Below are 26,385 nucleotides of genomic sequence, written 5' to 3' on the forward strand. Positions count from 1 at the left end.
TCTATTTTGCCCCTTCCAATCCATCTTTCCCCACCCCCGCCCCTCCCACCCCAGCTGACCACCTTTGCTCCCATCTCAAACTAGCTCTGGATCCCCAGTGCCCCTCAGTTCTGGCTGGCATTCGAGACTTTCTCAACCTGGTTGTTCTCACATACTACTCCCTATCCCTCGCACCTGGGGTCCCTAGCCCCATCAGTGCCTGTAACAGGCAGCCTGGGCACATTGGCCATGTGACTGTAGTGCCTGGGCCAGCCCTCTGGCCTGCCTGGCTGACCCCCTGCTATCTTGTGGGCCCGACCTGGCACCCAGTGGGCATCTGAAGTGCTTCCACCCCGGAAATGCTGCTGCCACTGGGCCACGGCTATGGCTTCCCCAGGGTCCCCCAGAGTCTGGGCTTTCTGGAAGCACCACTCTGAGTAGCAGGCCTGAGGATCTTGCCTTGGGGGCCATGTCATGGAAAGAGCCCCCTTTCCACTTGACGTCTTGCTGCAGGGCCAGTGTGTACCTTAGAGTGCCCAGGGGGTTCTCATTCTCTGCCGTTTCACCCCCCCCCCCCAATTCACTTTACTCTGGGAACACCTCAGAAAGTGTCGGACTACCATCCTCGGGGTGGGTGCAGGCCATCTTCTGCTTTCTCATGTGCCCCCAATTCAGCCAAGGCGACAGGCTAAAGGAGTGCCCCGGGTTCCTGCTTGGGCAGGAACTGTGTCAGGGTGGGTTGAGGGGGGAGGAGAGGGCCTGAAGGACGACATACTTTGTATTCAAGTCTTAACCCCACCCTGAGGCCACTCTGAACACTTCCGAGGGGCATTCCACTGAGGGAGAAGGCTGGAGCCCCAGGATTGGGGTGCTGTCTGGGGCTCAGCCTCTTGCTGGAGGGGAAGAATGTTCAGTGACTCCACATGCTTGAGTGGCAGAGAGCCGCCATGCAGAGCTCTCACCAGCTGCTGGGCTTCTGGCCAGCTTGAGCCTCACCCCAGACCTGCTCTGCTCCTGTCTGGGTGGGGCACATCCCAAAATACCGGGGGGATGGGAACAAGAGCGCAAAGTAGCCCTGGCCACATGAATGGAGATGTGGGAAGCTGAGGCACAGGCTGCTCTGCAGAGCAGTGGCCTTGTACTCCTCCCTCTCTGAGGTGGCAGCAGGGGCACTATTCAGTCACTTCCAGGTCATTTTGTGAATTGGGAGCAGCAGCAAAGCTGTGGGAGCCCAGTGGGGGTGCTGGTGCCCCTCACATGGGGAAGGGTATATGGGTGCTGCGGCTGCAGAGGCAAGAGGATTAGTGGTCTGGGGGTCTGAATGGCACATCATAGGCGCAGGCCCTGCAAGGGCACTCCTGGGCAGGGGCACCTTGGATCTGTGGTCCCAGGTTTTTGGATTTAGGGTAGGTGGGTACTCTTTAGCTTGACAGGAAGGAAATCCTTCTCAGAGGGAGTATGGCCTGAGGGCTGGAGTGCTGTGACCTCGAGTAGGCTGTGTCTCCATTGCCCAGGGCCACAGGGGCCACAGCTGGACCCCTGCTTGCAGGGAAGCATGGGCTGGGGTGAGGGGGTAGAGGAGAGGGTTGAGGGGGTGGGAGGGTGGAAGGATCCTCAGGCCTCTCCCAAGTTTGAGTCAACCAGCCTCTCCCACTGCCCAATCCCTAATGTGGAGGAAATCTGCCCCCCCCGCCCCCACCACCCCTACTGACCTGCCCAAGAACACCCTTACTCTCTTAGCCAGGGACCAGCTCCTCATCTTGGCATTCAAAGCCCCATGCCTTCCCCAGCCCCCATCTTCACTGTGTCCCTGCCGAAAGGGGCCCCTTCTTTCTCCTGTGTTCCCTACCCTCCGCCAGCCTTCACTCTTGACCCCAGGCGTCTGCCCGGGTCACCCCTCCCCCATCCCTCCCGCCTGAGCCCCGCTGTGGGGCCTGGCGCCTTAGCTCTGTGCCTCCCTGATTCTGCCGCTGGCCTCCCCCGCCTCCGCTGGACGGGTGCTGGATCCCCTAAACGGCAAGGGCTGGGTGTGGGCTCGACGGAGGCTGGGGGTGAGGAGATGGGGTGCCATGTGTGGTGGCACCAGAGGAGCAGTGTCCGAGGCCAGGGCGGAAGAAAGGACGACAGGAGAGCCGAATGCAGTCCCTAAAACAGGCTCTTTAATAACATTATGTCTTCACTGAAGAGCTTTGCTTTCCCGCCCGGCGCCGGGCGGCGCGCTAGTAGAAGGAGTACTGGTTCTCCACGGCGCGCGCGCGGCCCCGCGCCCCGTCCCCCGCCGCCGCCTCGGGGGGCTCGTCGGCGCCGCCGGGCCCCGCCTCCAGGAGGCGCTCGGCGCTGTTGCTGCGGCTGCGCGCGCTCAGGGCGCCGTCGGCGGGGCGCGGGGCTGCGGGCGCGGGCGCGGGCGCGGACGCGGACGCGGCCGAGGACGACGAGGCGGACGAGGACGACGCGCCCGGCGCTTCCGACGGCGAGGCGGGCGGGCAGGCGGCGGCCAGGCTGGAGAAGTAGTGCTGGCCGGCAGGCTCGCTCCAGCAGGCGGGGGGCGCGGGCGCGGCCGAGGGCCCCGGGGCTGCGGCGGGGGAGCGCGGGCGCGTCAGGCCCAGCCGGGCACCCTCGCCCCACCCCGGCCCCCAGCTCCCGAGCCACACGGGGACGCGGGGACCCGCAGTGCCGGGGGCGCGGGCAGCCCCGCCTTCGCTCGCCGCAACCCCCCTCCCCACTAACGTCGCCGCTGCGGGCAACAGGGCACTCACAACGCGCGTGTGCCCGACAGCCTGGCCTGCCCCTCCCCCTCCTCCGCGCTGAGCCCCCCCTTTGCAGGAGCCCAGAGAACCCCTCGGTGCTCCTCTGAGCCACCTCCCTCGGCCTGCCCCGAATCACTCAGGACCTGGCCGGGCTCCCCGGGCTGCCACCCTCTCTCCCATCCTGGTGGCCCTGCGGGTGCCTCCTTTCCCCTCCTGCCCCCCCCCCCCCCCCCCCCCCCCCCCGTCTCTTGAGCTATCCCACAGGCCAAGTGGGGGGCCTTACCTGGTGGGGGGCCCTGGGCACGCACATAGCTGCGCAGGGTGATATCTGCAGAGCCCCCGGACTCCAGGGGGATCGGGTGGGTGTGGAAGTGGCGCAGCATGTCCAGCACAGACTGGAACCACAGGTGCTGGACGTGGCACTGCCCGTGGCCGTTCAAGGACAGGCGCAGGTGCTGTGGGCACAGGTGGGGGGAGGTCAGAGATGGAGTTCTGGGCTAGCCAACTGCTTTGCAAGCACTTTTGGGGGTGACTACAAGTACGAAGTGTCACAGGGGCCATATGGGGCAGTGTGAGAGCACGCGGGCACTTCACACATCGAGCCCCATCTGAGGGGGTCGCTCCTGTAGTGAGGATGGGGAAGGAAGGGAACAGAGCCAGGCTGGGACTGAAGGGAGCCATGCATTTGTCCCTATGCTAGAAGCACCTGCATCCTGCCCTTTGCAACCCCATCTCTAGTTTCCAATAACCCCAGAAGGTGGAGATTATAGCCTCCATGTTAGAGATGGGGAAACTGAGGCATGGGAAAGGAGGGACTCCCCCCAGTCACAGAGCTGGGAAGAGAACGCATTTGTGTGATTCTCTTGGCCCTGCAGGCTAGGTGCTGGCCTGCTGTTCCTGCACAGCCAAAATCCAGGGGGCCAGAAACAACCCCAAGTCTAGCTGGGGAGGAGGGACCAAATGTCCATCTCAGCTATGCTGCAGTGGGAGTATTTGGAGCATGAGGAACAGAGCTGGATCCTCTGAGGGTCCCCGGGGCCTGCATGTGAGAGGTGATACCTCAGGCCTGTGGTCTCTAGTGGTGAGCCACAGGTCTCTGGCTTCAGCCCTATTTTGTTCAACACGTGTCCCGCAGGAGGAAGAGTGGCTGTCTAGGGGCGGGGGGGGGGGGGGGGGGGCTGGCAAGAGGGTCAGAGGTAGCAGGGTTTTAGGGTATGCATGTGACTCCGAGCCCAGGAGGAGGGGAAGCTGGCCTGGCCCCTTACATAAAGGACAGAGAGGCCCTGGGGGTGGAAGGTGGTCGCCATGAGTGAGTTCTGCTACTCAGCATGGCCAGAACTTGCCAGAACAGTGTAGTGAACCCAGGGAGCATCACTGGCAGCCAGGGCAGGGGCTCAGCTGGAGAGAACAGCGTAGTGGGGGCCTACGACAGCCTCAAGTCTGGGTGGGTCCTTTGAAGGCAAAGGCCTCGGCAGAGCTGGGCCTCAGGGGGCAGGTGCATCTCAATTTGGGGGAAAACCTTCCAGACATTTATTATCGGAAGGTGAAAGGAACTGCCTGGGAAGGCAGAGGTCATTCTTCCTAGGAGGTGTGCAGGCAGGAGGCTGGAGGTCTTGCTCTACCCCACGACTAACTTGTCAAACCCTGGACAGTCACCCCGCTCTGACGGGGCGGCAGCTGGGGCAAGTTCAAGGCTGGGTCGTGCCCTAGGAAGGAGAGGAGCCTCCCACCCTGCTTCACCACCCCCACCATGCTCCACAGAGGGCTGGGCGCCATCCTAGGCTCTGGCTTGGGCAGGAGTCAGATCCAGGCTCTCCAGGGAGGCCGCCCGGGGCGCTGCTGGCCCAGCAGTAAACTTATGGCTGCCAGGGACAGCGTTAAGCGCCTGGTTGCCAGAGGAACTAGTTAAGGGCAGCTGCTTTCCGAGATGTCCCGGGGGAGGTGCTGCCTCTTCCACGGTGGGCCAACGCTGCCAAGGAGAGATGCCCAGGGAGCAGGGGAGGGCCTGTGCCAGGCCAACCAGGGATTGGGACACTGACCCCCAGAGCAGGCCTGCAGTGGGAGCCCTGGGGTGCTCCCTCCTCCAGCAGGGACTGATGGAAACTGTGTTCTGGGAGGAGCCGGGGCCAGGTCTGTATCCTTATTGGAGATTTGGGATGCTGGGGGGAGCTGGGTTGAGGTTCCGGCTCATTCTGGTCTGAGTGTAACCACAAGCCATCCCCTACCCCAACATCATCTGACTTTCCTGTCATGTTTTCCTTTGCCCCTTATTATTATTAGCACATTGTTAGCACACAGCATCCTTCCTCAAGAGCGCCCCCCCCCCCCCATCTAGGCGCACTGCCCTCCCCACTTGTTGTGCCCTGTCTGGATCTCCTCAAGGATTCTCCACCCATTGCACGCCTCAGGTCACCAACCCCCTTATTCTGGCTGGTGGGCTCAGGAGTACCCCCGGCTCTGTGGCCCTGTAGACTCTGCATGACTGTAGGGCCCAGTCCACCTCCTCCTCTCCTGCCCAGCTCTTGAGGGCCCGCCTGTGCCTGGTTCTGTGACCCTGGGCCTGTCACAGGCCTGGCTCAGAGCTGGGGCCCAGGAGGGGCTGGTGAACTGACCCTACAGAGCAGGGCAGAAGGGGAGTCACCTGGGGGTGGGTGGGGCGGCATGGTCGTGGTTGACCTCAGCCCTGCACCAATGTGGCTGTGCGTAGAGACCCTCAGAAACCTTAGTGGTAAGTGATCCCCAGTGCACAGGGTCAAAGGCAAACCCTTAGAAGGGCCTGGCTTCCTGTGGGCTCAGCCACCAGTGAGTGAGTTCCCCATCTGGATAATTAAGAAACCACTTCTGGGGCTGATTACACTCCTCAGGGCGGTGGGGGTAGGGGGATGCAGGTTGAGGTGAGGGCACGCCTCAGGACCAGGACCACCTCGATACCCCTCCCTCAGGGCTGGCCATGCTGCTCCCCTGTGCCACCCCCACCCCCGACTTGCCTTGGCCTTGCCCTGGAAGTTGAAGGTCAGCACGTACTCCCCAGGCCGAGTCTCACTCTGACGGATCACGAAGAGGCCGTGGCTCCGGGGCCCGCCTGCTAGCACCAGCTGAGCTGCCCTGACCCGTGACAAGGTCCCGTGGAACCAGGGGTAGTCGGAGAGCTCCAGCTCAGGCTCGGCCTCGGCCTCGGGCTCCGGCTCTGCTCCCTCGTCCCCTGTAGAGGGGTGACAGTGTGAGGGGCCTGGGGAAGCAGAGGTGTGGGGGGGGGGCGGAATGAGTAAATGAGAGAAGAGATGCAACAGCTGGTTGAGCATTTGCCCATAAAACGCTGTTTGAACGGTCTTAGAACAAGGCAGGGAACCAGCCCGACCCACTTGTTTGGCATAGGAGGTAACCTGAAGCACAGGGAAACCGAGTGTCCTGGAGTCACTCTGTAAGTCAGCAGGAAACCTGGGAACAAGTCAAGTCTCCTTGTCCCCAGTTTTTGTTTTTTGTTTTTGTTTTTTTTTTAATTTTTATTTATTTATGATAGTCACAGAGAGAGAGAGAGAGAGAGGCAGAGACACAGGCAGAGGGAGAAGCAGGCTCCATGCACCGGGAGCCCGACATGGGATTCGATCCCGGGTCTCCAGGATCGCGCCCTGGGCCAAAGGCAGGCGCCAAACCGCTGCGCCACCCAGGGATCCCTGTCCCCAGTTTTTGGTTCCAACTCTTTATGCTCCACTCCTTCCCACCAGCATTTTCCATGGAATCCAGGGCCTGGGGGAGGGGTCCCCTTCCCAGACTTGCCTACAAAAGCCAGAACTACCAAGTTGCCATGCGCTGGACCTGGTGGGATGAAACATCATGGCTTCTGAGGCTCAGGAAGGTCCTCAGGGGAGTCTGAGGGCCTCTGTGGCCTGGGATGGGGGTGGGGAGCCCAGGGAGAGAAGACTGTGTGCATCATACCTGTGTTACTGCTGTCTCTGCCGCTGCCACCTGGGGATTCCAGGGTCTCCAGGAAGGTCTCCAGCGGGACGTGGACCAGGGACTCCCCAATGCCATCTCGAGCTCGGCTGTGTGGAGCTGTCACCACGGCTGCCATGGTCTCTGGGGGCCGGGGCTGGTCCCCTGCTGGAGAAGTAGCAGGTAGGAAGCCATCCGGGACCAACCACCCCCTCTAACCTGCCCTCCACTCCTCCAGCCAGCTCTGCTCCCCACATACCATCCGTCAGGAGCTCACAGCTGCAGGAGGCCACTCGACTGGCCAGACAGCCTCCCCGGGCACAGGAGAGCTCAGCGTCTTCCTCACTGTCCCTGCAAAGGCAGGGAAGCACAACGGTGTCCTGCCATGGGACTCGGACCCCAACCACCAGCTGCTCGAGGAGCCTCGGGATGGGATGGCTGACAGTTCCACGGCCAGCAGCAGCCCTATCCTGCTCATCTGGGTCCCTCTGCCTCCATGTCCCTCTGTTACACACTGTCAGCTTGCTCTGTGGCCACGATGGACATGGCCTCTTGGGACCCCAGCAGGTGTCCCTCAAATGATGGCAGGGCAGCTCCCTTCCCTGCCTCGACCTTTGTCTCCCTGTTTGTGATATGAGGTGTCTGGGATCCCGCCAGCTCCAAAATACTGTAAAGTGAGGTTCGCTTTCCCAGGGGCTGGGCGGGGTGGGGGTGGGGGGTGGGAGTTTGCAGGGCAGATGGCTGGGTGGCAGGGGAGGGATTGCAGCCATTTGGGGGATGGAGCAGGGAGGGGGGTCTGGGAGGCACTCAGGCCTTTAATTGTGCTTCCTCAAATGAAGCTGTTAATTAGAAAGCAGCAGCCCCTCCCCCGGGCCTGGCTCACCCCATTCGCCAGAAGAGCTGCTGCCAAATGCTTGGCTGTTGGCCGGCCTACCCCTCCTACTCCTGGCCTTGGGATCTCTCCTGGATCATGAAGCCAGCCTCCCTGCTGCTCCTCCTCACATAGCTGACTGTAGCTGCCCTCTGCTTATTACCAGCCATGGCTCCCCACTGCTGTCGACCTACCAGCTTAGCTTCCAGGCTTTCATCAAAGTCCCCCTCATCAGCTCTACCTCTGGCTATCCAAAGGCCTTGACATCCCCTGTGAGTCCCAGGCCCTCGCACACCTCCTCACACTTTTGGCAGGCCGGGGGTCCCCTCTGCCTGGCTCAGACCTGCTCTTCCTTAAGTCTTGGAGGAGGGGAGTACTTCTACCAGCATATCAGCTCTGAGCCCCAGGGCTGGGTTTGGGGCCTTGCCTCTGTTCCACCACCCCTGGCCCTTCGGGCTCACCCCATCACTGCCCACCTCCTATTGGTCTCAGACTCCCCTGGAGTGAAGACAAGTCTCAGGCCAAGTTTCTTCTAGGTCCTTAGGCCCAGGCCATGTGAAGCAGGCCTCAAAGGGTCTGTTGGGGCTAGGGGTACAGATGAGCCTGGCCAGGACTACAATGAGAAAAGCCCAGCTCCCAAGCTCAGCTCCTGACCTCACGGGAAACCTCCCCATGAAAGGGAGGACCACGGGCACTCCCTGGCCAGCCCCCCACATCTACCCATTCTAGGGCCATCTGGGCACTCACCCGGGGTCCACACAGCCCTGGATGTCAGCCACCCACGAGTGCTTCTGCAGTGAGTCGATGGTCTCCAGGATATACTCAGCTCCATTCTCGACCTAGGAGGGGGTGCCGAGAGTCCAGGTCTGTCAGCACCCTCAGTACAGTGCCCCAGAACACTCCAGGGCAAATGGCTCGTCCCAACCCTCCTCCACGGGGGCTCGCTGGTGCAGGCAGCCCGGAAGACAGTGGGGTCACCACCCCAAGCCTAGGCCAGGGTCTCGGGGTGGAGCCTTGGCCACACTTTCAGCAGCCTGGGGCCTACCAGTGGGGATCGCTGGGGATGATGTCTGGCCCTACTGACTCAGGTCCTCAGGCACTGGAGATGCAGCCTCTGAGGAAGCCACGGTGGCCTGGCACCCAGGAGATGGGGTAAAAGAACATCACAACCCTCAAGTCAATGAAGGGCCCAGCTGGCCCCAGCACACGGAGTTGAGGGGCTCCCACACCTGAGTGCCTGGAACTCTACCTCTGTGGCCAGGCCACTGGGATAGGCAGTGCCCACAGGGAAAGAGAGGAGGAGAAAGCCCTGCTGTGGCCCAGAGTGTAATCCTGCACAGACTTTATCTGATGACCTTTTCCCAACAGCCCCTGTGAGGGAGGTGGGAGGTTTTCCCCATTTTACAAAGAAGACTGAAGGTCAGAGAGGTCAGCTGACTTGTTCACACCAGCACTCAGTGGTGGTGCTGGGACCTGAACCCAGATCTGTGATGCCAAGGCCCCGGGCTCTCAGCTTCCTGTGTGTGTCCTGTCCCAGTTAGAATACAGCTGCTGCCTCCCAGCATGTCAGGGCTGGGAGAGCCTCAGAGACCACCTTCAACCCCTATCTGATTAGATGGGGAAACAGAGGTCAAAGTGGGGCTGGCAGGCAGCACAGTCCCCCACACAGTGGCAGGCTGGCTGTTGGAAGCGAGACTCTGGACCTGTCGCACCCAGCGGACAAGAATGCCAAGCAGGGAGGGACTGTGTCCTCAGCCCCCGGGCCTGGGGTGACTCAGGGTATGGGGTTGGCAAATGTTTGCTAAATGAATAAGGGAGTTCATGGCTAAACAAACAGGGACAAGTAAAACATAAACTCAACGGGGAGCCTGTGGAGGAGGGGGGTGTTCCATGCAGCTCTAGGTGGGTGGAACCAGGCCTCCTTGGGGGCTTGGCTTCACAAATGCCCAGTGCTTTGAGGAGGCCCCGGGCCACAGCCCTGGCAGCCCGGAGCCGTGTCCTCAGCAACCGAAGCAGGCCACCCTGGTGTGGCGGAGCCTGGGAAAAGGACGAGCTGCCCCCAGACCCACCTCCCCGGCCACCCCCAACGCCTTTGTACCATCTGTGGGACGGGGCAGGTTCCCACACTCTGGTGCCCAGAGACGGGGCGGGGGGGGGGGGGGGGGGGGGGAATTTGCATAACTGTTGTAGGCCATGGGGTGGGTATAGGCTGGTTCCAGTTGGGGAAGGGAGGCGAGGAAGTGAAACTCAGAGGAGCTTCACCAGGCCAGGAAGAAATGGGAAGATGGTGGGTGACACCCAGAGCAAACAGCCCTATGGGCCAGGCCCAGATTCAAGTCTTAGCTGTGTGCCAGAAGCTGGGTAGGGTCCCGGGCCCCGCCACCAGAGCTCCTGCGGCTGGCTCCTTACCCCCTTTCCCACTACGCAGCCTCAGGCTGTGTTGCCCACGGTGGAGGGCGGGGGGGGGGGGGGCGGAGGCTGGGGTGGCCAGGGTTTCTGTGGGGCGGGGGCGGGGGCAGGGGGCTTACCTTAAGCACAAATGTGTTGTCTTTCTCTGGCATCTCCAGGGGCATAGTGGTGCGGACCTCAATGATGGCCGAGAGAGGGATGCTGACTTTGGGTCTCGAGGCCTGGAAGGCCAGGGGAAGGGACCGTGAGAGTCACCCAGCATCTCCTGAAACCCTCTGTCCCCTCCTAACCCTCAGCTTAGAGCACCATGGCAGCCCCAGCATGGGGGTATTCCAATCATCAGTTCACAGATGGGTGAGGTGGGGGGGGGGGCGGTTCCGGGAAACAAAGGGACCTCCCCACACTGTCACACAGTGAGGCACAGACAGAGCTGGAACTGACATCTGCTTCTCCCAGCTCTGAGCCTGGAGGGGAAACGCCTCCCCAGGCTGCCCTCCCGCCCCGTGTACCCACATCTGTGGTTTTTGACCCCGACCCAGACTGAGAAACAGATCTGACACCGTGGCCCACGAGGTACACACTTTAGGTAAAAGTGTTTCCTAAACAAACGTCTCACCAGACAATGTTTATGCTGTGCGTGGTACAGTGAGATAATTTCTAGTTTTTCCTAGCTCCTTTGAGAAAAAAATGCTGCCCTCCCCCTTGAGACTGGACTTTCCAGAACATGGCTCTGGGGTCCCTGACTTGGAACAGGGCTCCTGAAGCTGGGCATGGCCATGTCCCCAGGTGGAGGTCAAGGGACCGGTGTGGGGTTTTAACCCAGGTGAGTTGTCAGGGCTTCCAGGGAGGGCCACTCTGTGCTTGGCTCTCTCCACTCTGCTCCAAGGCTCTTGGCTCTGGCCCTCAAGTCCCCCAGGGCTGGTTTAAGACTGTGCTTCCCGGCAGGGCTTGGGCTCTGGGACAGGGACTTTCTCAGGAGGAAAGGGAAGTGCCACACATTGGGTGGGCAGGCTAATGGGAATTCCTGGTAGTGCTGGCTGCCATCCAGCGGATGCAGGGCTGGGCTTGGAGCAGTGCCGAAGGGCCGCAGCTGACAAGGGCAGGCCATCCTACCAGCTGGCAGGGCAGGGGGTCGTGATCTGGGAGTAGGGAGAGGAGACACAGATGGATGGTGCAGGCCTAGACTGGGGGCTTTAACTGGGCTTCCACTGGCCGCAGGTGCCGATTCCTCTGCCTGGTGCTTGAGATGCATCTGTCCTAGCTATAGCCCAGTGGTGGCCTCTGACCCTGCACCTCCCCATTCCCACTCCCTGGCCAGAGCCTGCAGGTGGTGTCACATCTCTAGCCTTTCCTCACTCTGCTTGTGTCTCCAGAGATGCCTGTCTTGGGGGCTCTGCTCCTGGTGGACACTGATGCAGTGCAAGCTTCTATCCTTAGGATTCCCAGAGCGAGTGCTCACTCCACTGACATTTACTGTCTGGTTCTGCACATGGAGGTTTCCTGATGGCTCCCCAACAGCGTGGGGCCGGGCCCTCTTCTCTCTGGGGCTGTCCTCGCAAAGGGCTCTGGGGCACCTGAGGCCAGGAGGCTTCCTGGAGGATGAGGGGGCAGGAGGCCAGAGGCTTGACTCATGGGGCCAGGTGAGCGCAAAGTCTGAAGAGCCCAGGAAAAAGTCCCGGAGACTGCAGACCCCACATTCCTGTGCTCCCAGGGTGCCCCCAGGAGCAGAAGGAGATCTGGACTATGGGTGGGAAGGCGGGACTAAAAAGGCACTGGGTGGCGGTGTCCGCAGGGAGGCCCTGTAGGGGCCCACTCACCCTGGGACCCAACACATTTGGGGAACCTGACCTAAGCCCTCAGCATGGTATTGTCTGCCTTCCTGGGGGGCTCGCACCTGAATTCACAAACCCTTCCCTGGGAAAAGGAGGGTCTGAGGCCAGATTGGGCATTAGGAACCCAGCTGCCTGTCTTCTTCCAAGGTTGGGAACGTGAGCCCTCAAGAGCCCTGCCCTCTGCCAGTGGTGAATGGTAGGACGGGAGAGGCTAAAAGAGAGGCGCCAGCTGCTGCACCCCACCCCTCCCCAAGAGCAGCAGATGCTATTTACAGCGGGGCAGCTGTAACTGCCACTCAGGCCCACAGGCACTGAGCCCTGGGCCTCTGCCCTTTGGGTGACTCTGGGCAAGCCCCACCCTGCCTGCCCCACTCACCAGGCCCAGGTCTCCCTTCTGACAAGTAGTGGAGCTGGCTTGGTTGTCTAGGATTTCTCTGAGGGGCCTAATGGTGGGTGCCCGGCAGGGAAAAACCCCTTGGGAAGTCATCTCTCCAGAGTCCATGCACCCAGCCTTGGGGGGCCCACACCCTGCACCTCCAGGGAGTAGAAGCAAGGAGGGGCACCCAGAGTCCTGACAGATGAGGAGATGGAGAGAGGCGAGAGGCTCAGGGTGACTAAAGGTGCCTGGGAGTAGGGGGGGGCTGGGTGGTTCTTGGGATGCTGCCAGCTGCATCAGCACAACCGCATACCTTTCCGAACCTCCCAGCACACAAGCAGCTCCCACCTCCAGCTCCTCGGTTCTCAGGACCACCAGGGTGGTGAGTATAATTAGCCCGGCTCTGCCACCCACCAGCTCTGTGACTTTGGGCAGGCCGCACCTCCTCTCCGAGTATTCCTTTGTTCTCTCTTGGGTGACCTGGGGACCATGATGTCCCTCCCCGGCCGGGAGGCTGGGGGGAGGAGGCTGTGTACCAGGCTCAGGGCTCAGCACGCCGGGTGCCCTCAGAAAATGGGTACTAATGTTACAGTTATTCCCAATTTCCGAATAGGGCAGGTCTGCCACCCTGCAGGAGGCCCCCGCTGCCCCGGGCTCTGGTGGCTGCCCCAAGCTGCCTCCCCGAGGGGAGGGTCATGGGGCACGCGGGCGGGCGGCAGTGCTGGCCACAGCTAGGTTAGCTTTCAAACCCTGGGCGGCGGGCGGCGGGCGGCGGGCGGCGGGCGGCGGGCGGCGCCAGCGCCACCGCCAGCGCCACCTGCAGGCTCGGCGCGGGGGCGGCGCTGCGGGGAGGGCGGGGAGGGCGGCGCTCACCTTGGGCGGCACGAAGAACTCGAGTCGGAAGCGCTCGCCGGCCACGGCCCTGCGGAGCAGCAAGCGGCACTTCTGCCACTGGGCCGCGCCGCCCGCGCCCGCCGCCGCGTCGTCGGCCACCATGAAGCGCAGCGCGCCCTCGCGCTGGATGTCCAGCAGCTCCACCTTGGCCGCCAGCGTCCGCGACAGCCGCAGGCGCCGCGTCCACTTGTCGCGAGGCTCGGCGGGGGGCTCGGCGGCCCTGGGGGCGGCGCCCGCGTCGGGCTCGGGCGAGGCGCGCCGGTGCCACATGTCGCGCACGCCGTCCACCACGCACAGGCTCATGTTGCGCAGCGAGAAGCCCTTGCGGACGCGGGCCTTGGCCGCCGCCTGCGTGGACACGTCCTCCGAGCTCCGCGAGTGGCCGTAGGCGGCGGCCTTGAGCGCGGCGGGCTCCATGCGGGCGGGCGCGGGCGCGGGGGCGGCCACCAGCACGCGGCGCACCTCCTCGCCGAACACGTCCAGGAAGTTGGCGGCGAAGTGGCGGGAGAAGGAGGCGCCGGCGTCGGGCGTGTCGTAGGCCGGGTTGTCCCGCAGGAAGCGGCAGAACTTGTGCGCGAAGTCCACGGCGGCCGCCTGCGCGTGCAGCTCGCAGAACTGCCGCCAGTCGGGGACCGGGGCGGCGGCGGCGGGGCCGGGGGCGGCACCATTCATGGCTCCCGTCCCATCGCAGCCCCCTGCGGCTGTGGGCGACAGGGGAGCCGAGTGACTCCGGGTCCTCTGCCCTTCCGCCCTCCCCCGGGGTCCCCGGGGCTGCGTGCTGGGCTGGGGGCTGCAGGGAGGCGGGGGGGGGCACTGTCCGCAGGAGGGGACCCCCTCCCCCCAGCCCCCAGCCGCACCCTTCAAACGGCATGCTCAGGGTCGTTTCTGGGTGCCAGGTGCCCTGATGCAGGGTCCTCAGAGCCCCCTACTTAGCTTCCCAAGCCGACCTCTCCTGAGGGCCCTCAAACGCGCTGCGCAGGAGGAAGTTGTGAATCCTCCTGGCTCTGCCTTCGAAAGATGCCAAGAACCCAACCTTTGCCCCACTCATCTGAGCTGCCCTCCAGGGGCCCGCATGATCCGTTCCCACCCCCACCCCCCCCCACCCCCCCCCCGCTGCAGCACTTCAGCAGCCTCTTCACTGGTCCCCTGGAACTTCACCTCACCCCTAGTCCATTCTCCACCCAGGAACACACCCATCGCTCCCAAAACAAGACAGATCAGGTCCCTCTTCTGCTCATAATCCTGCATTGGCTCCCATTCCACGCAGGGTAAAAGTAGAAGTCCTACTCATAACCCGCAAGGCATCACACGATCTGCCTCCACTTACCTCCCTGAGTTGTTTATCTCCTGCCACTTCTCACCCACTCTGCTCTGGCTGCTGCTGGGTCCCACCCCAGGGCCTTTGCACCTGCAATTCTCTGGCACTTGCCTGGAATGTCCTTTCCCCCGCACTCCCTTACCAGGGTCTGCTCATATACCATCTTGTCCAATAGCCTTCTCTGACCACCACTCTCCTAAGGAATGTTCCTGCTCCACCCAGCGCTGGTGTCTGCATGCCCCAGGCCTGCTTACTTTTCTCTGTGGTGCTTATCCCCATCTGACATACCATTTGTTCCCCTGCTTGGTTGAGTTGTCCTATCCTGCACTCCCTTCCACACCCTTCCCCTGAGAATGCAGTGTTTCAAGTGCCTTTGTCCCTTGTGCTGGGCACACGGTAGGCACAGTAAACACTAAGTGAATGGGGGCGCCTGGCTGGCTCAGTTGGAAGAGCATGCGACTCTTGATCTCAGGGTCCTGAGTTCAAGCCCCACGGTGGGTATGGAGATTACTAAAAAAATTAAGTAAGCGCCTGGGTGGCTCAGTCCATGAAGCGTCTGCCTTTGGCTCAGGGCATGATCTCAGGATTCTGGGATCGAGCCCCATATCGCGCTCCCTGCACAGTGGAAAGCCTGCTCTTCCCTCTGCCCCTGCCCCCTGCTTATGCTTGCTCTCTCTCGCTGTCTCAAATAAGTAAATAATATCTTTTATAAACAAACAAACAGACAGATAAAACAAAACACTGAATGAATAAATGAATGTGTCCAGCACACCAGGCATGTCACAGCTGTGACACTGCCTAAGCCCTCGCACAGGGCCTGAGAGCACACAGCTTGTTAGTGACAGGCCTGGGACGCTCACCCTGACTCTAGGACCCCAGGGAGTTACCCTCTAGTGTTTAAGTAGGACCTGTTTTTCCTACTGGCACTGAAGGCACTGCCCTCTCAGGCTTCTTTCCATCCCCATGGTCTGCAGTCTACTTGTGCTCCCACTTTCTGAAATCCTGCTCCCTCCAGAGCTCCCATTCAAACCTGGCCTCCTTTTTTTTTTTTTAATTTTTATTTTATTCATTCATTCACGAGAAGAGAGAGACAGAAGAAGCAGGCTTCTTCCTCATGGAGCAGGGAGCCTGGTGCTGGGCTCGATCCCAGGAGCCTGGGATCATGACCCAAAGGCAGATGTTTCATCAGCTGAGCCACCCAGGCGCCTCCAAACCTGGCCTTCCTGAAGAGGTCCCAGTGCAGGGATTGCAGCTCTCTCCTTATCCAGCTTCCTCCTGTTCCCAGCCTGTCCAGCCTTCATCATTCTGACTCATCAAACTACTGGTGTGTCCAGGCATTTGGGGGCCTTGCCTCCTTGTCCCCCAAGGTGGCCACTGTCCTGGGAGCACATGTCCAGCCCACTGTGTTTATGTATTCCACCCCTGGGCCCAGGCCAGGGTGAGAACTACCAGTGGCAAGGAAATGGGGTAATGCGGTCCTACCGTGTCTTGGGGAGCCCCTGTCTGAGGGGGCCAGCCTGATGTTAGGGGAACTAAGACGGTCATCCTGCCCTCACCTCCTGCCAGGATCCCCACATTTCCCAGCATGGCCTTTCCCTCAGAGCTCCTGGGAGCACCATCTCATCTCTCCTCTGGGATCCAAACTCTGTAATTAAATGCCTGGTAAAAAATAGCTGCCCCGCTTTCTGTAAGATCATCTGCAGGGCCCCTGGGCCATAGGGCACCATGGGAATTCCCTCTCAACTCGGGGCAGCCTTGGGCATCGATCTGCAGTCGATAACCACAGCACAGCCCTGGGAAGGAAATGGGCCACTCGATGAGGCTACTTAGCACAAGGGACAGTTTTCCGAACTGCCGGGGCTGCTGAGAGGCTCTTGCCTGGTAGGAACTGGGGAGGAGGGTAGCAGGGAGTTAGGAAGGTTTCCTGGAGGACAAGGGCAGTCTGCAATGGCCTTTATGACAGGGAAGAGGGGAGAGGATGAAGGGTGACCTCGTTGCAGGGATGAACAATAACTGGCAGCGGACTTATACGACGCAGTGGGAAGGACTGGGGAAGGGGGGCTGAGGCGCCCATGCACCTGGCTCCTGCCTTGCTCTTCTTCCTTTCTTCATCTGGCTAACTTCTACTCATCCTTCAATAATTAGTCCAGGGGCCACTTCCTCCAGGAAGCATCCCCACCCATGTGGCATGGGAGTCTCCTCCAAGCTCCCACAATCTCCTCCTGTAAGCCCCTCTAGCAAGGTGCCAGTTACCAGGTGCTCCAGGTGTCTGTTCCCACGTGCGTCTCCTCATCTGGTACAGACACTCCTTGGGGGCAGAAGGCAGGCCTGAGTCATATGTCAGGAATGAGGGTGCAGGTTGGAATGCCCCTGCCACCACCACCACCAAGGCCTCCAGGGAAGGTGGAGAGCCTCGGCCTCGGCCTAACCTACTTAGAAGGGGGTGCATTTTGGGGGAGAGAGTCCTCCGGCTAAGCCCGAGAGGCTCTGTTCCTGTGCTCTGAGCCCATCCATTCGCCCGGGGCGGTGATGCTCCCCACATTGACGGCTTCTCCCCCTGTATCGCCAGGAGGGTCAGACTGGGCGACACAGCAGCCTGGGAAGGGCTGGAGCTGGAGCCAGCACCAGTGTGGATACCCGGTTGGCCCCCAAGGGGTTGGGGAGGGGGCAGGAAGGAATCAGTTCCAATGAGCACCTCTGCACACCAATCCCTGGTCCTCCTTGTTCTTCCCGCTGGTCGAAGGGGCAAAGTGGAGGTACATGGCCCTGGGGGAGGCTCTCACAGCATGGGTCCAGCCAGTCCTCACTGGACGTAGGAGTGGGACTCAGAGAAGGATCTGCCAAGGGAATGGCGGCTGTGGCCGTGTCCTGGGTGGGGACTGGCCTGGGAGGCACTGGGAGGTTGGGCCTGCATTGACCTCCCCTACCCGCCCTTGCTGGCCTGAAGCCCTCAGTGTCCCCTGGGTCTGGCTGGAGCTACACAGAAAGGACAGGGGTTGAGCCTCCAGAGGTAAAAGTCACAAGCAGCAGGGCGAGCAGGGAGCCCCACACTAGTTACAGATGCAGAGACGGAGGCCTAGACCTGGCTGGAAGGGGGCTCGGTCCTGGCAGGGGCAAGGCTGTGCTCACCCCAACCCAACTGCCCTTGGAGCCAAAACTGGGATGAGACAACTACTTGGGATCTTGGCTGCTCTGGGCCCAAGGCTGACCCCACTGCTCTCTGGGTGAGTGACAATGACCACAGCTCCCACCGCCAAGCCTGTTTCCTCACTTTAAAACGGGGAGGAGGGGTACCCCTCCCTGGAAGGACAGCACAGGAGGCGGCTATGTACTGTCATGATCCATGTGTGGCCCTGGGCAGAGCCGGGCTTCCCCTACTGCCCACCGCCCAACCTCTGGGTGCAGCCAGGAGGCCTTTCCAGTCCTCTCCAGGGACCAGCCCGTGTTGTCACCCAATTAATGAGACACAGCCCGCTCCCATTCTGCAGGTGACCAGACCCAGATGTGGGAAAAGCAGAGCCTCAGGGGGAGGGGTGGCCAGTGGTACCAGAAGCAGGGTGGCCGAATTCACCCTGGCCCCCACTGCCTGGCTGGCCTGGAAGGTTTATGGATGAATTCAGCTGGTCCTGGGCTCTCCCTCCTCCAGTGGCTCCTCGGGGACCCCCCTTGGTCTTTGCCCGTGCCACCCTCCTGCCTGGATAGCCATCCTCACTCTGTTAACTACTCAAATTCTCCTCAGCATTTTAGCCTGTGTAAAACCCTTCCTTCCAGGAAGCCTTCTCCTGGCACTGGCCCTCCCTCCCTGAGCTCCCATGGTCCCTGTGGCCCTTGGCCCTCTTGCTTCTGTGGGCAGGGTCCCAGCTTCTCTGCCTATGGCCCCAGGGAGCCCGAAGAGGCCTGCTGAGTCAGTGCGGGAGGGCGCTGGACTGGGCAACAGAAGAGCTGGGCCCTGTCTCAGGCCAGGCCCTGTGTCCCCTCAGACCCTGGCTCCCCATCAGTGAAATGGGGTGCTGAACAGTGGCCTCTAAGGCCTAGAGCTGTCATGGTCCTTGGACACTGATGACTGAGGCTCTGCTGTCACCCCCCTGGGACCAGGGATGGGCAAGGCTTGCCTCTCATCTTGGAGCTTCTTCTCCTGAGGACTGGGGCCAGAGACAAAGGGTGGCCACCCAGAGAGATCACCCTCCCCTGATTCATGGCCCCACAGTTTTGAGGCTCTGCTGGCTTGCCCTGGCTCGTCATTTTTTGTTCCCATTTTACTAGGGCCGGAGTGCAATGGGAGGGAGCTTCCTGGAGTTGAGATGGGGGAAGTCCAATCAAGTCCTTGCCTGTCACCTTTCCAAGCCTCCAACTCTGCTAACCCTGCAGCAGGGAACCCAGATGGGAGACCCTGCCCCCACCCCCAACCAGCTAGAGGCCTGGGAGAGGGGGCGGCTGGCCTTCCGGTGGTAAAAATAGCACTCACAATTGGAATACAAAAAAAAAAAGGCCAGTCATCAGCCCCCGCCACACGCCACACGCCACACGCCACACGCCACACGCAGTTCTGGACCCCACGGCCAGGTCATTCCTTAAAATATTGATGAGACAGCCTAGCCACCCCCGCTAATGGGCTGACAACCAATCGATCCAACCCGCGGTGGGCAGAGGTCTGGGGAGCAGGAGGCAGCAGCCTGGCCCACAAACTGCAGGGGCCTCAGGGCCTCGTGTGCAGGAGCCCTCTCCGGAGCTTCTACTGCCACAGGAGACATTCTGCCCCCAGGGAAGGGAAGTAGGCCCTGCAGTGCGAGCCAGCCACCCAGCACCCCAGAAGCTGTCCTGGGGGGGCTGCCTCCAGGGCAGGCCCTGTGCAAGCTCCTCCATCACCTTCTTCTCACTCAGCTCCATGCTCAGGGGACACCTGGACAGCCAGGGCCAGAAGGGGTGGGGGTGAGGGTCAGAACTAAGGGTGCTCTGTTACGTGCTGGGGTGGGCAGTGCCTCGCCCTCCAAGAACCATCCACGATGGGGAAGCTGTGGTCTCTACTTGGGGCCCTGCCACACAAGAGAAGACAAGACGTCCCTCGGCCTCAACCATACCCACTGACGTCCTGTCTTCCGGGCCTCCCAGGACTGGCCTGGCTTGGCTAACCCAACCCCACACTTGACCACGAACGCTCCTTCCATCCTCCATCCTGCTATCCTTCCAGCTGACCTCCTGGCCTCTGTGGGGACTGTCCCCTCCAGCCCCCACAGGACCAGACAACCTTTGGGCTAGTCCTTCGCCAAGAGTGCCTTCAGCCCTCAGGCTGCCTGAGTCTCCCGGGGGTGGGGTGGGGGTGGGGGTAAGGTGGTGGCAGAGAGCACACCAGGCATGTTCTCTGGTTGGGTACTTGGGCGTTGGCTCTCAAGCCCAGTCCCCACCCCACCCCACCCCCAGAGTGTGTCCCCTCAGGGCAGGCTCTGAACCAAGGCCTCCCTTGAGGGAGGTGGGGCTGGAATTTCCCCACCCTCCCACACAGAATATCTGTGCTCACCCCATGACCCCTAAGGAGGCACAAGTGGGCATCATTTCTGGTCTTCACAACCTTGAACCTGCTGGGACTTGGCTGCAGAGTGGGTGTGGAGGAGGGCACTCGGTTAATGACAGGGACAGGACTCTTGCCCTGTATGGGCAGCAGTGTGTATGTGTGTGTGTGTGTGGGGGGGCACTCAGGTGGGCCTGGCTTTTCCGAGCATCAGTTTCTGTAGCTGTGAAGAGGACCATCCTGCTTCCCCACACACGGACTGCTTCTTGGTCCAAGGCCCATGCTGAGGAGCAGCGCTAGGAGGAGGCTGTCAGAGCCGGAGCAGCTCTGCACTCAGGGCTTCCCCCGTGCCTTTCACACACTGCCAGCCTTTGCCACTGTGGGAGGGTGGACGCCCTTCCCGCCAGCCCCTGGGCTTTCACTGATGCCCCCAACCTGGACAAACCCTGCTGGCTCTGGGACCTGCAGACCCCTGGTCCTTGGGGACCCCACTACCCGAGTGTCTCCACACTTCCACATCTGGTCTTTTGACACATGGGACAGTGGAGAAAATTAAAAAACATGAGAGCTGGGGGCACCTGGCTGGCTCAGTTGGAAGAGCATGTGACTTTTGATCTTGGGGTTGTGAGTTCTAGCCTCAGGTTTGGTATAGAGACCGCTCACACATAAAATTAAAAAAAAAAAATTGGTAAGCAATTGGTTAAGAATTGAAAGTTCCTCTGCTTCTATTTCATAAATGTACTGCACCCATTCCCTCTCATCCTCTCACTGCTCGGAGCAGATGGTTACAGAAGCCTCTTCCCTGGCCTCCCTGTTTCCCACTGTCCCCTCTGACTGCCAACGAATACAGGCTCTGCAGTGTGGCTCAGGTCTTTTGCTAGAACCCACATCCAGTTGAGCTTTGTCCCTGTTTCAAACCCTTCTCCCCTCACATCTTCCCTGCCAGGAAGAAAGGATTTGCCCATTTTACAGATGAGGAAATGGGGTTCCTGCAAGGGAGGCGACTGGCCTATCATTTACTGGATTTGTACTGGGTTCTACTATATGTCAGGAGACATGCGGATGGGTCTGGGCCACAGAACGAGCAAGAGGGGGAGGGTGGAGCTGAGTCCAGATCTGTCTCTCTCTGCAGCATGCTACTTACAACAGGGCCCTGTCCCAGTGGAGCTCTCCTCTGAGGGCATTCTTGGGGGGGGGGGAGGGTGAGGGGGACCCAGTCCTGCCTCAGGAAAAGGCAACAAGATGCCCACCCTGGGAAAGGGCACTCTGACAGGCTGGAGGGTAGGGGAGTGAGCTGGGCCCTGGAGGATATAGAAGTCAGATAAGCAGGCAGTGGGACCCAGAACAGGGAGCTATGCTGGGGCTTGGGGGCTTAGGAGGGAAGCCCATCCTCCTTCAGGAGCACCTGGTGCTGGACAGTTCCTGGATGAGCTCTATAGGTGGAGTGCAGGCTGGGATGGATCCAGCTGCACTGGCCCTGCCCTCCCCGGGGAATAGAACGGAGGCAGCCCCTCTCCAGCTCGAAGTCTCTCCCTCTCTCCCTGTGCCATGGATCTCACCTAGGCTGGATTCATCTCCTTCCCTAACCTCCCTGGCTCAGCCCCTGAAATCTGCAAGACACACCCCTCAACTCCTCCTACCCAGCCCACCAGTCTGCCTTCTGACTTTTTCATGACATCATACATACCAGTGGCTCCTAACTGAGACCTCAGTACCTCCTTTCAGTTCTGAGGATCCCCAGACTCTGGGTACCAAGGAAGCTTATAAAGCTTCCTTGGGTCTTTGAACAACTGAATTCCCAGCCTGGCTAAACTCCAGGCACCTCAAACTCACCACTTCCAAGTTCGATTACATCCTTTTCCTCCAACCCCTGTTTGTTCTCTCCTCGGAGTCTCAGCACCCAGCCTGGCATTGCCCCACCAGCTCCTACTCCTCTGCCCCGACAGCTGCCAGGCCCCTGAGCCGGTGGAGGCCTTGGAAACACCCACTGTGTCCTTTCCCCGCCTCCACCCTCACTCTCCTGCCCTTTTACAATAGCACCAGACCATGAATCCCAGCAGGTGTTATATCCACCCCTAGGTGGGCCCTATACACAGGGGGTCGGAAGTGTCTGGAAACCCTGCAGCACCCAGAGGATGCTATACTCCTACACAACTGATGCTCTGCTTTGCTCTGCCCAAAAAGGTGTGGGCCGTAACCTCCTCTGGACAAGGAGGGACACCTACTCTCCCTTGGGATGGAGCGCAGCCATGAAAACAGACCTAGCCAGGTGACTGGGGAAGAGAAACTTTCCCAAGGCCCCAAGGCTGCCAACACCCCTTGGTCCCATGTGGAGCATGAGGAGCAGGAAGTGCAGCAGCCCCCCAGACTGGACCAGAACCCCATGGGCACAGCAGCCAGGAGGCCCATGGCACCTAAAACCCCAATTCCCTACCATCCAGGATAGGTACACAGTGCAAGAGGTAATGACCAGGCTCTTGTCAGAGACAAGTAGCTCAGAGGCCTGGCTTGTTGGTTGAGTGACTCTGGCCCAAGTCATTTCACTTCCCTGAATCTGTTTCTTTCTCTGTAATAATAGTACCATACCCACAGGGTTATTGTGAAGGTTACATGACAAACAGCTGGACGCCCTTTGCTTGGCACATCAACTCAAAACCAAATGCTCAGCCTTGGCGGAAGCCCGCTCTTCGGGATGTGTGTGTGTGTATTCTCCCTAGAAGACCACTACGGAGGGAGGAAGGGTTTAGAAAACTCAGACACATTTCCCAGGATGGGTAGGAGGAAAAGCATGTATATACGAACCCTCAATTACTTAGAAGCATTCAATCAACCCCACTTCAGAATCTCTTGCCCACCATCAGGCATGCCCTCTAGGGGGAGACAGGGGTAGAAGGGAGCAATTTGTGGGAAACTCTGCCTTCCAGACCCCTATAAACTCCCTGACTCATGCCAGCCTAACAGCACTGCCCGTACTGCCAGACCTCTCCCAAAGCTGCTAGAGCTGGAAGGTTCTAGGTCACTCCACTGACCAATCGCCTCCTGGACAGGGCAGGGAGGTTAGGAAGGAAGAGATCTGTTTAAAGTGGCTGCGGAGTTTGGGGGCGCGGGGCGGTGTTCCGATCACTCGGGGCACTGACACAGCCAGGCCTCTCAGGGAGACCTCTCCTCCCTCCTCCTGCCCTCACTCACCCACGGTCAGTGTGGTGTGTGTTGGAGGGGACAACTCTTGCTGTCACCCGGCCACGAGGGAGGCAGCACCATCTCCACTGTACAACGCACATGACGGAGGTTCAAAGCGCAGAGGCAGGGGGCAGCCAGGTTTGCCTCCCGGCCCTGAGGTTTTCCCCAGCGCCCAGTCGGCGCTGACAGGTTCATTCAGTCACTCCTGAGGCTGGCTGCCCGGGCCGCCCCGGCCAGTTCCTAGGGGACCCCAGTCACTGCAGACCTCTCCCCCTGAAGACCTCCCTTGGTGGGCGGATGGGCGCGGATCGGGGCCCAGTCTCTGCCCGCCGTGGCCCGCGGGGCTGGCGCGGTCCCGGCCCCGCGCGGCGCGCAGGTTCATCAATGGCTGAGGCCGAAGGGCCTGAATGGAGGGCAGGAGCCCGCCCCTTCTTAAAGGCGCCGGCCCCTCGGGCGCCCACAGCGCCCTCCCCACTACCGAGGGCGGGCTCGGGAGCTCCCGGGGTGGGCGGGCCGGACTGGGGACCGTGAGCGAGACGGCCTGGGCCGAACGGAGGGCGTGCGGGCCGGCGGCCGCGGACTGGACAGGGTCCTCCCGGGGCTCCCCCCGGCTTCCAGGCTGCCCCGCCCCCGCCCCCGCCCTCGCAGCCCAGATTAGAGCCCCGGGCTCCCTCGCGACGCCGCCCAGCCGGAGACCCCTCCTCCAGGGGGCCGGCTGCGCTCGCCCCGCCGTGGGCCGTGGGCCCTGGGCCCGAGGAGGGGGCGGGGGCGCAGCTGCTCCGGAGGCGGCTCGGCCCCTCCCGCCACTCCCGCCGGGCCCGGGGGGGGGGTCGGCGAGTGGGTCCCCGCCGGGGGCGCATCCCTCCGTCGCGCTCCCTCCCACCCGCGCACACAAAGACGACACGCGCGGACCGGGGCAGCCGCGCGCACACACACGCACGCCCTCGGGGACGGCCCGGTCTGGGGAGACGGATCGGGGAACTGAGGACAAGCAGGCCGTACCTACAGGCGCGCAGCTGCGACCGGGCGGGCCGGGGCGCCGGCGGAGCGCTGCCCCGACCGCGGCCCGGCTCCCGGGGCCCGGCGGCTCATGGCCCGCGGCGGGTTCGGGCTCCCTCCCGGCGGGCGCCGGCTTTGGCCGCGGCTCCTGCCTCCCTCGTCCGCAACCTCGAAGGCTCGTGCGCTCCTCGCGGGCCCTGCGCGGCCCCGGCTCGGCGGTCCCGGCGGCCGAGCCCCGCGCGCTGCGAGCCCAGCCCCGCGCCGCGCGCGCCCCGCCCGCTCCCCTCGCGCCCCCCGCCCGCGCGGCGCGCGCCGCCTCGGCCCCGCCCCCAGCGGGCCCCGCCCCTCCCGCCCGGAGCCGCGCCGGCCCCGCCCCCGGCGCGCCCCCAGCCCTCCGCCGAGCCCGAGCCGCGCCCGCCGCTGCCGCCAGCTTGCGTGGGGCTGCGCCTGGCCGGGCGCTGGGGCCCGGGGGATCAGGAGCCGGCCTGCAGCCGCCCCTCTTGGGGCGAGTCTCCCCAGCGCGTAAACATGCCCCTGGAGCGCGGCGGGTGGGGGCCGGGTGGGTGGCCCGAAGAGAAGAGCCGGGTGCAGGGGGTGTGGGGGCCCTTGGGGTTGGGCGCCCGGCGGAGGCCGCCTCTGTCTTGGACCTTCCGCCGTGGAAACAATGGGAGCCTCGAGGAGGCCCAGATGTCGCAACCGGGGAAGTCGACGTCTGGTTCTCATAAATCCCGAGGGCGAGCACCACGCCCTCCCCCTTCGGTGCTTCCCCCCCCCCCCGAAATAGCCCAGGGGCTACAGGGCTGGGAAGACCCGAACCCTGCCCCCCTGCCCCGTCTACGCACCTTCACAGGGATGGGGAGACTGTCTCCACCCGGAGAGATCTTCAGAGGTCAAACGGGGCCGATGCGAGGGAGACACAGCGCTGGCTTCTTCACCACTGCTGGGTTCTGCAGCCCCAAACCCCAAGGCATAGGTTAGGACAGAGAGCACTCTGGTTAAGAAGACAAAGGCTCCTGCTGGCCTTTGCGGAGCAATTGTGGACTGACCCCTGGTGAACTGGGGCCTCCCAGGGCCAATGAGGGGGTCCGGGCAGCGGAAGGGCGGCTCAGACTTCAGACCTCCTCCTTGCTCCTGGGAGGCGGGGAGGGCCCCGGAACTCCTCCTCCCCTCCGACCCCTTGCCTCCTGCCCAAGCCCTCAGCCCTCACAGGTGGTTAGGTAAGTTCTCTTCGCCCTTACAAAACCTTCTGCAGCCTACCAATGGCAGCTCTGTGCTGGGCCCCCGTCTCCTCACTAGCTGAGTGCCTCCATCTGTTCTCTTCCACCCCTAGAGATCTCTGACCTTTGCAGAGAGCCCTTTAACCTTTCACAACGCCCTGTCACTTCTGATATCCCAGGAAGCAGGACAGGCAGAGAAGGGCTTTTATCCCAATCTTGTGGACGGAAAGGGTAGGCCTTTCTGTGGGTTGGGGACAGTCAAGACTAGCCAGGAGCCCTCACTTCCCGCCTCCCAGCCCTGGGGTGCCCTCCTCAGGGGTCCTAAAGCAAGGAGGGTCTCATCTGAGGTCCTGGTACCTCGTCTCACACAGACCAGCTGCCCTCTCAGCGGCACCTGGCCAGCAGACACTTAATGAAAGCTTAGACGTGGACCAGCTATCGATTGGAGAGGCACAGAGGCCTGTACTCCTGGCTGGGAACCAGGAGGTCTGTGAATGAAGCTGGGAGAGCTGTGGGAGTGTGTGTGGGTGGCCTGGCTGCAGACCCCACCCTTCTGGGAGATGGGAGAGCTTGGCCCCCATGGACTAACCTGGTTCTGAGTAGTGGGCTGAGCTCTGCTGGTGGGCTGTCATTGGCCAGGGAGGGCAGGACACTAGGTCTGATCCCCAGGGAGGAGGAAGTGAGGAGGAGCCAGTTGTTTGTGACTCTGACCCACAAGGAGGAACTGGTGGGAGATGTGGAAGTGGCGGGAGGGTGGAGGGTATCAGTGATTGGGCAAGACCAGCTCTGCCATGGGGACAGGGATGAGAGCCAGGGAAGACAGGTTCATCTGGGGTCCCTGAGGGCAGGAGCCTCTGGGACGTTGGAGGAAGTTCTGATGGAGCAGATGATGAGGGGTGCTGAGGGTGGGTGTCCCTGGATGTACAAGCTCTAGAGGGACTAGGACTAAAACTGAGACAGGGATAGTACATGAGACTCTGGCCTGGTGGACTGCGGGGTGGGAGCTGGGTGTAGAGCCAGGCTCAAGGGCCACCTGGCCAGTGGGGCAATGCCAACCACCACAAACCCAGAGGAAGCCCCTTGGTCTGGGTAGGAAGGGACCTGTGGGAGTAGAGCTGGGCTAG

At 61.7% G+C, this 26,385-nt stretch overlaps 1 protein-coding gene across 6 annotated transcripts; it reads right to left on the minus strand.

The window, feature by feature from the left end:
- Window positions 1-2,116: 2,116 nt before the first annotated feature.
- SH2B2 (SH2B adaptor protein 2) lies at window positions 2,117-26,360 on the minus strand. 6 transcript variants are annotated; one of them, XM_072752954.1, is made up of 10 exons: window positions 25,851-26,360; window positions 24,887-24,991; window positions 13,021-13,742; window positions 10,059-10,160; window positions 8,278-8,369; window positions 6,919-7,010; window positions 6,663-6,824; window positions 5,714-5,955; window positions 3,010-3,181; window positions 2,117-2,551 (listed from the first exon to the last, which is right to left on the minus strand). In XM_072752954.1, the coding sequence occupies exons 1-10, from the start codon at window positions 26,230-26,232 to the stop codon at window positions 2,199-2,201; spliced, it is 2,424 nt and encodes an 807-aa protein (XP_072609055.1). In that variant the 5' UTR covers window positions 26,233-26,360; the 3' UTR covers window positions 2,117-2,198. The 6 variants fall into 6 exon arrangements, with proteins under 6 accessions (XP_072609055.1, XP_072609054.1, XP_072609057.1 ...); XM_072752953.1 differs by having other exon boundaries at window positions 6,663-6,827; XM_072752956.1 differs by having other exon boundaries at window positions 5,714-5,928; window positions 25,851-26,359.
- Between the last annotated feature and the right edge of the window lie 25 nt (window positions 26,361-26,385).

This window comes from Vulpes vulpes, chromosome 3 (assembly GCF_048418805.1).
Source record: "Vulpes vulpes isolate BD-2025 chromosome 3, VulVul3, whole genome shotgun sequence".
Taxonomy (NCBI): domain Eukaryota; kingdom Metazoa; phylum Chordata; class Mammalia; order Carnivora; family Canidae; genus Vulpes; species Vulpes vulpes.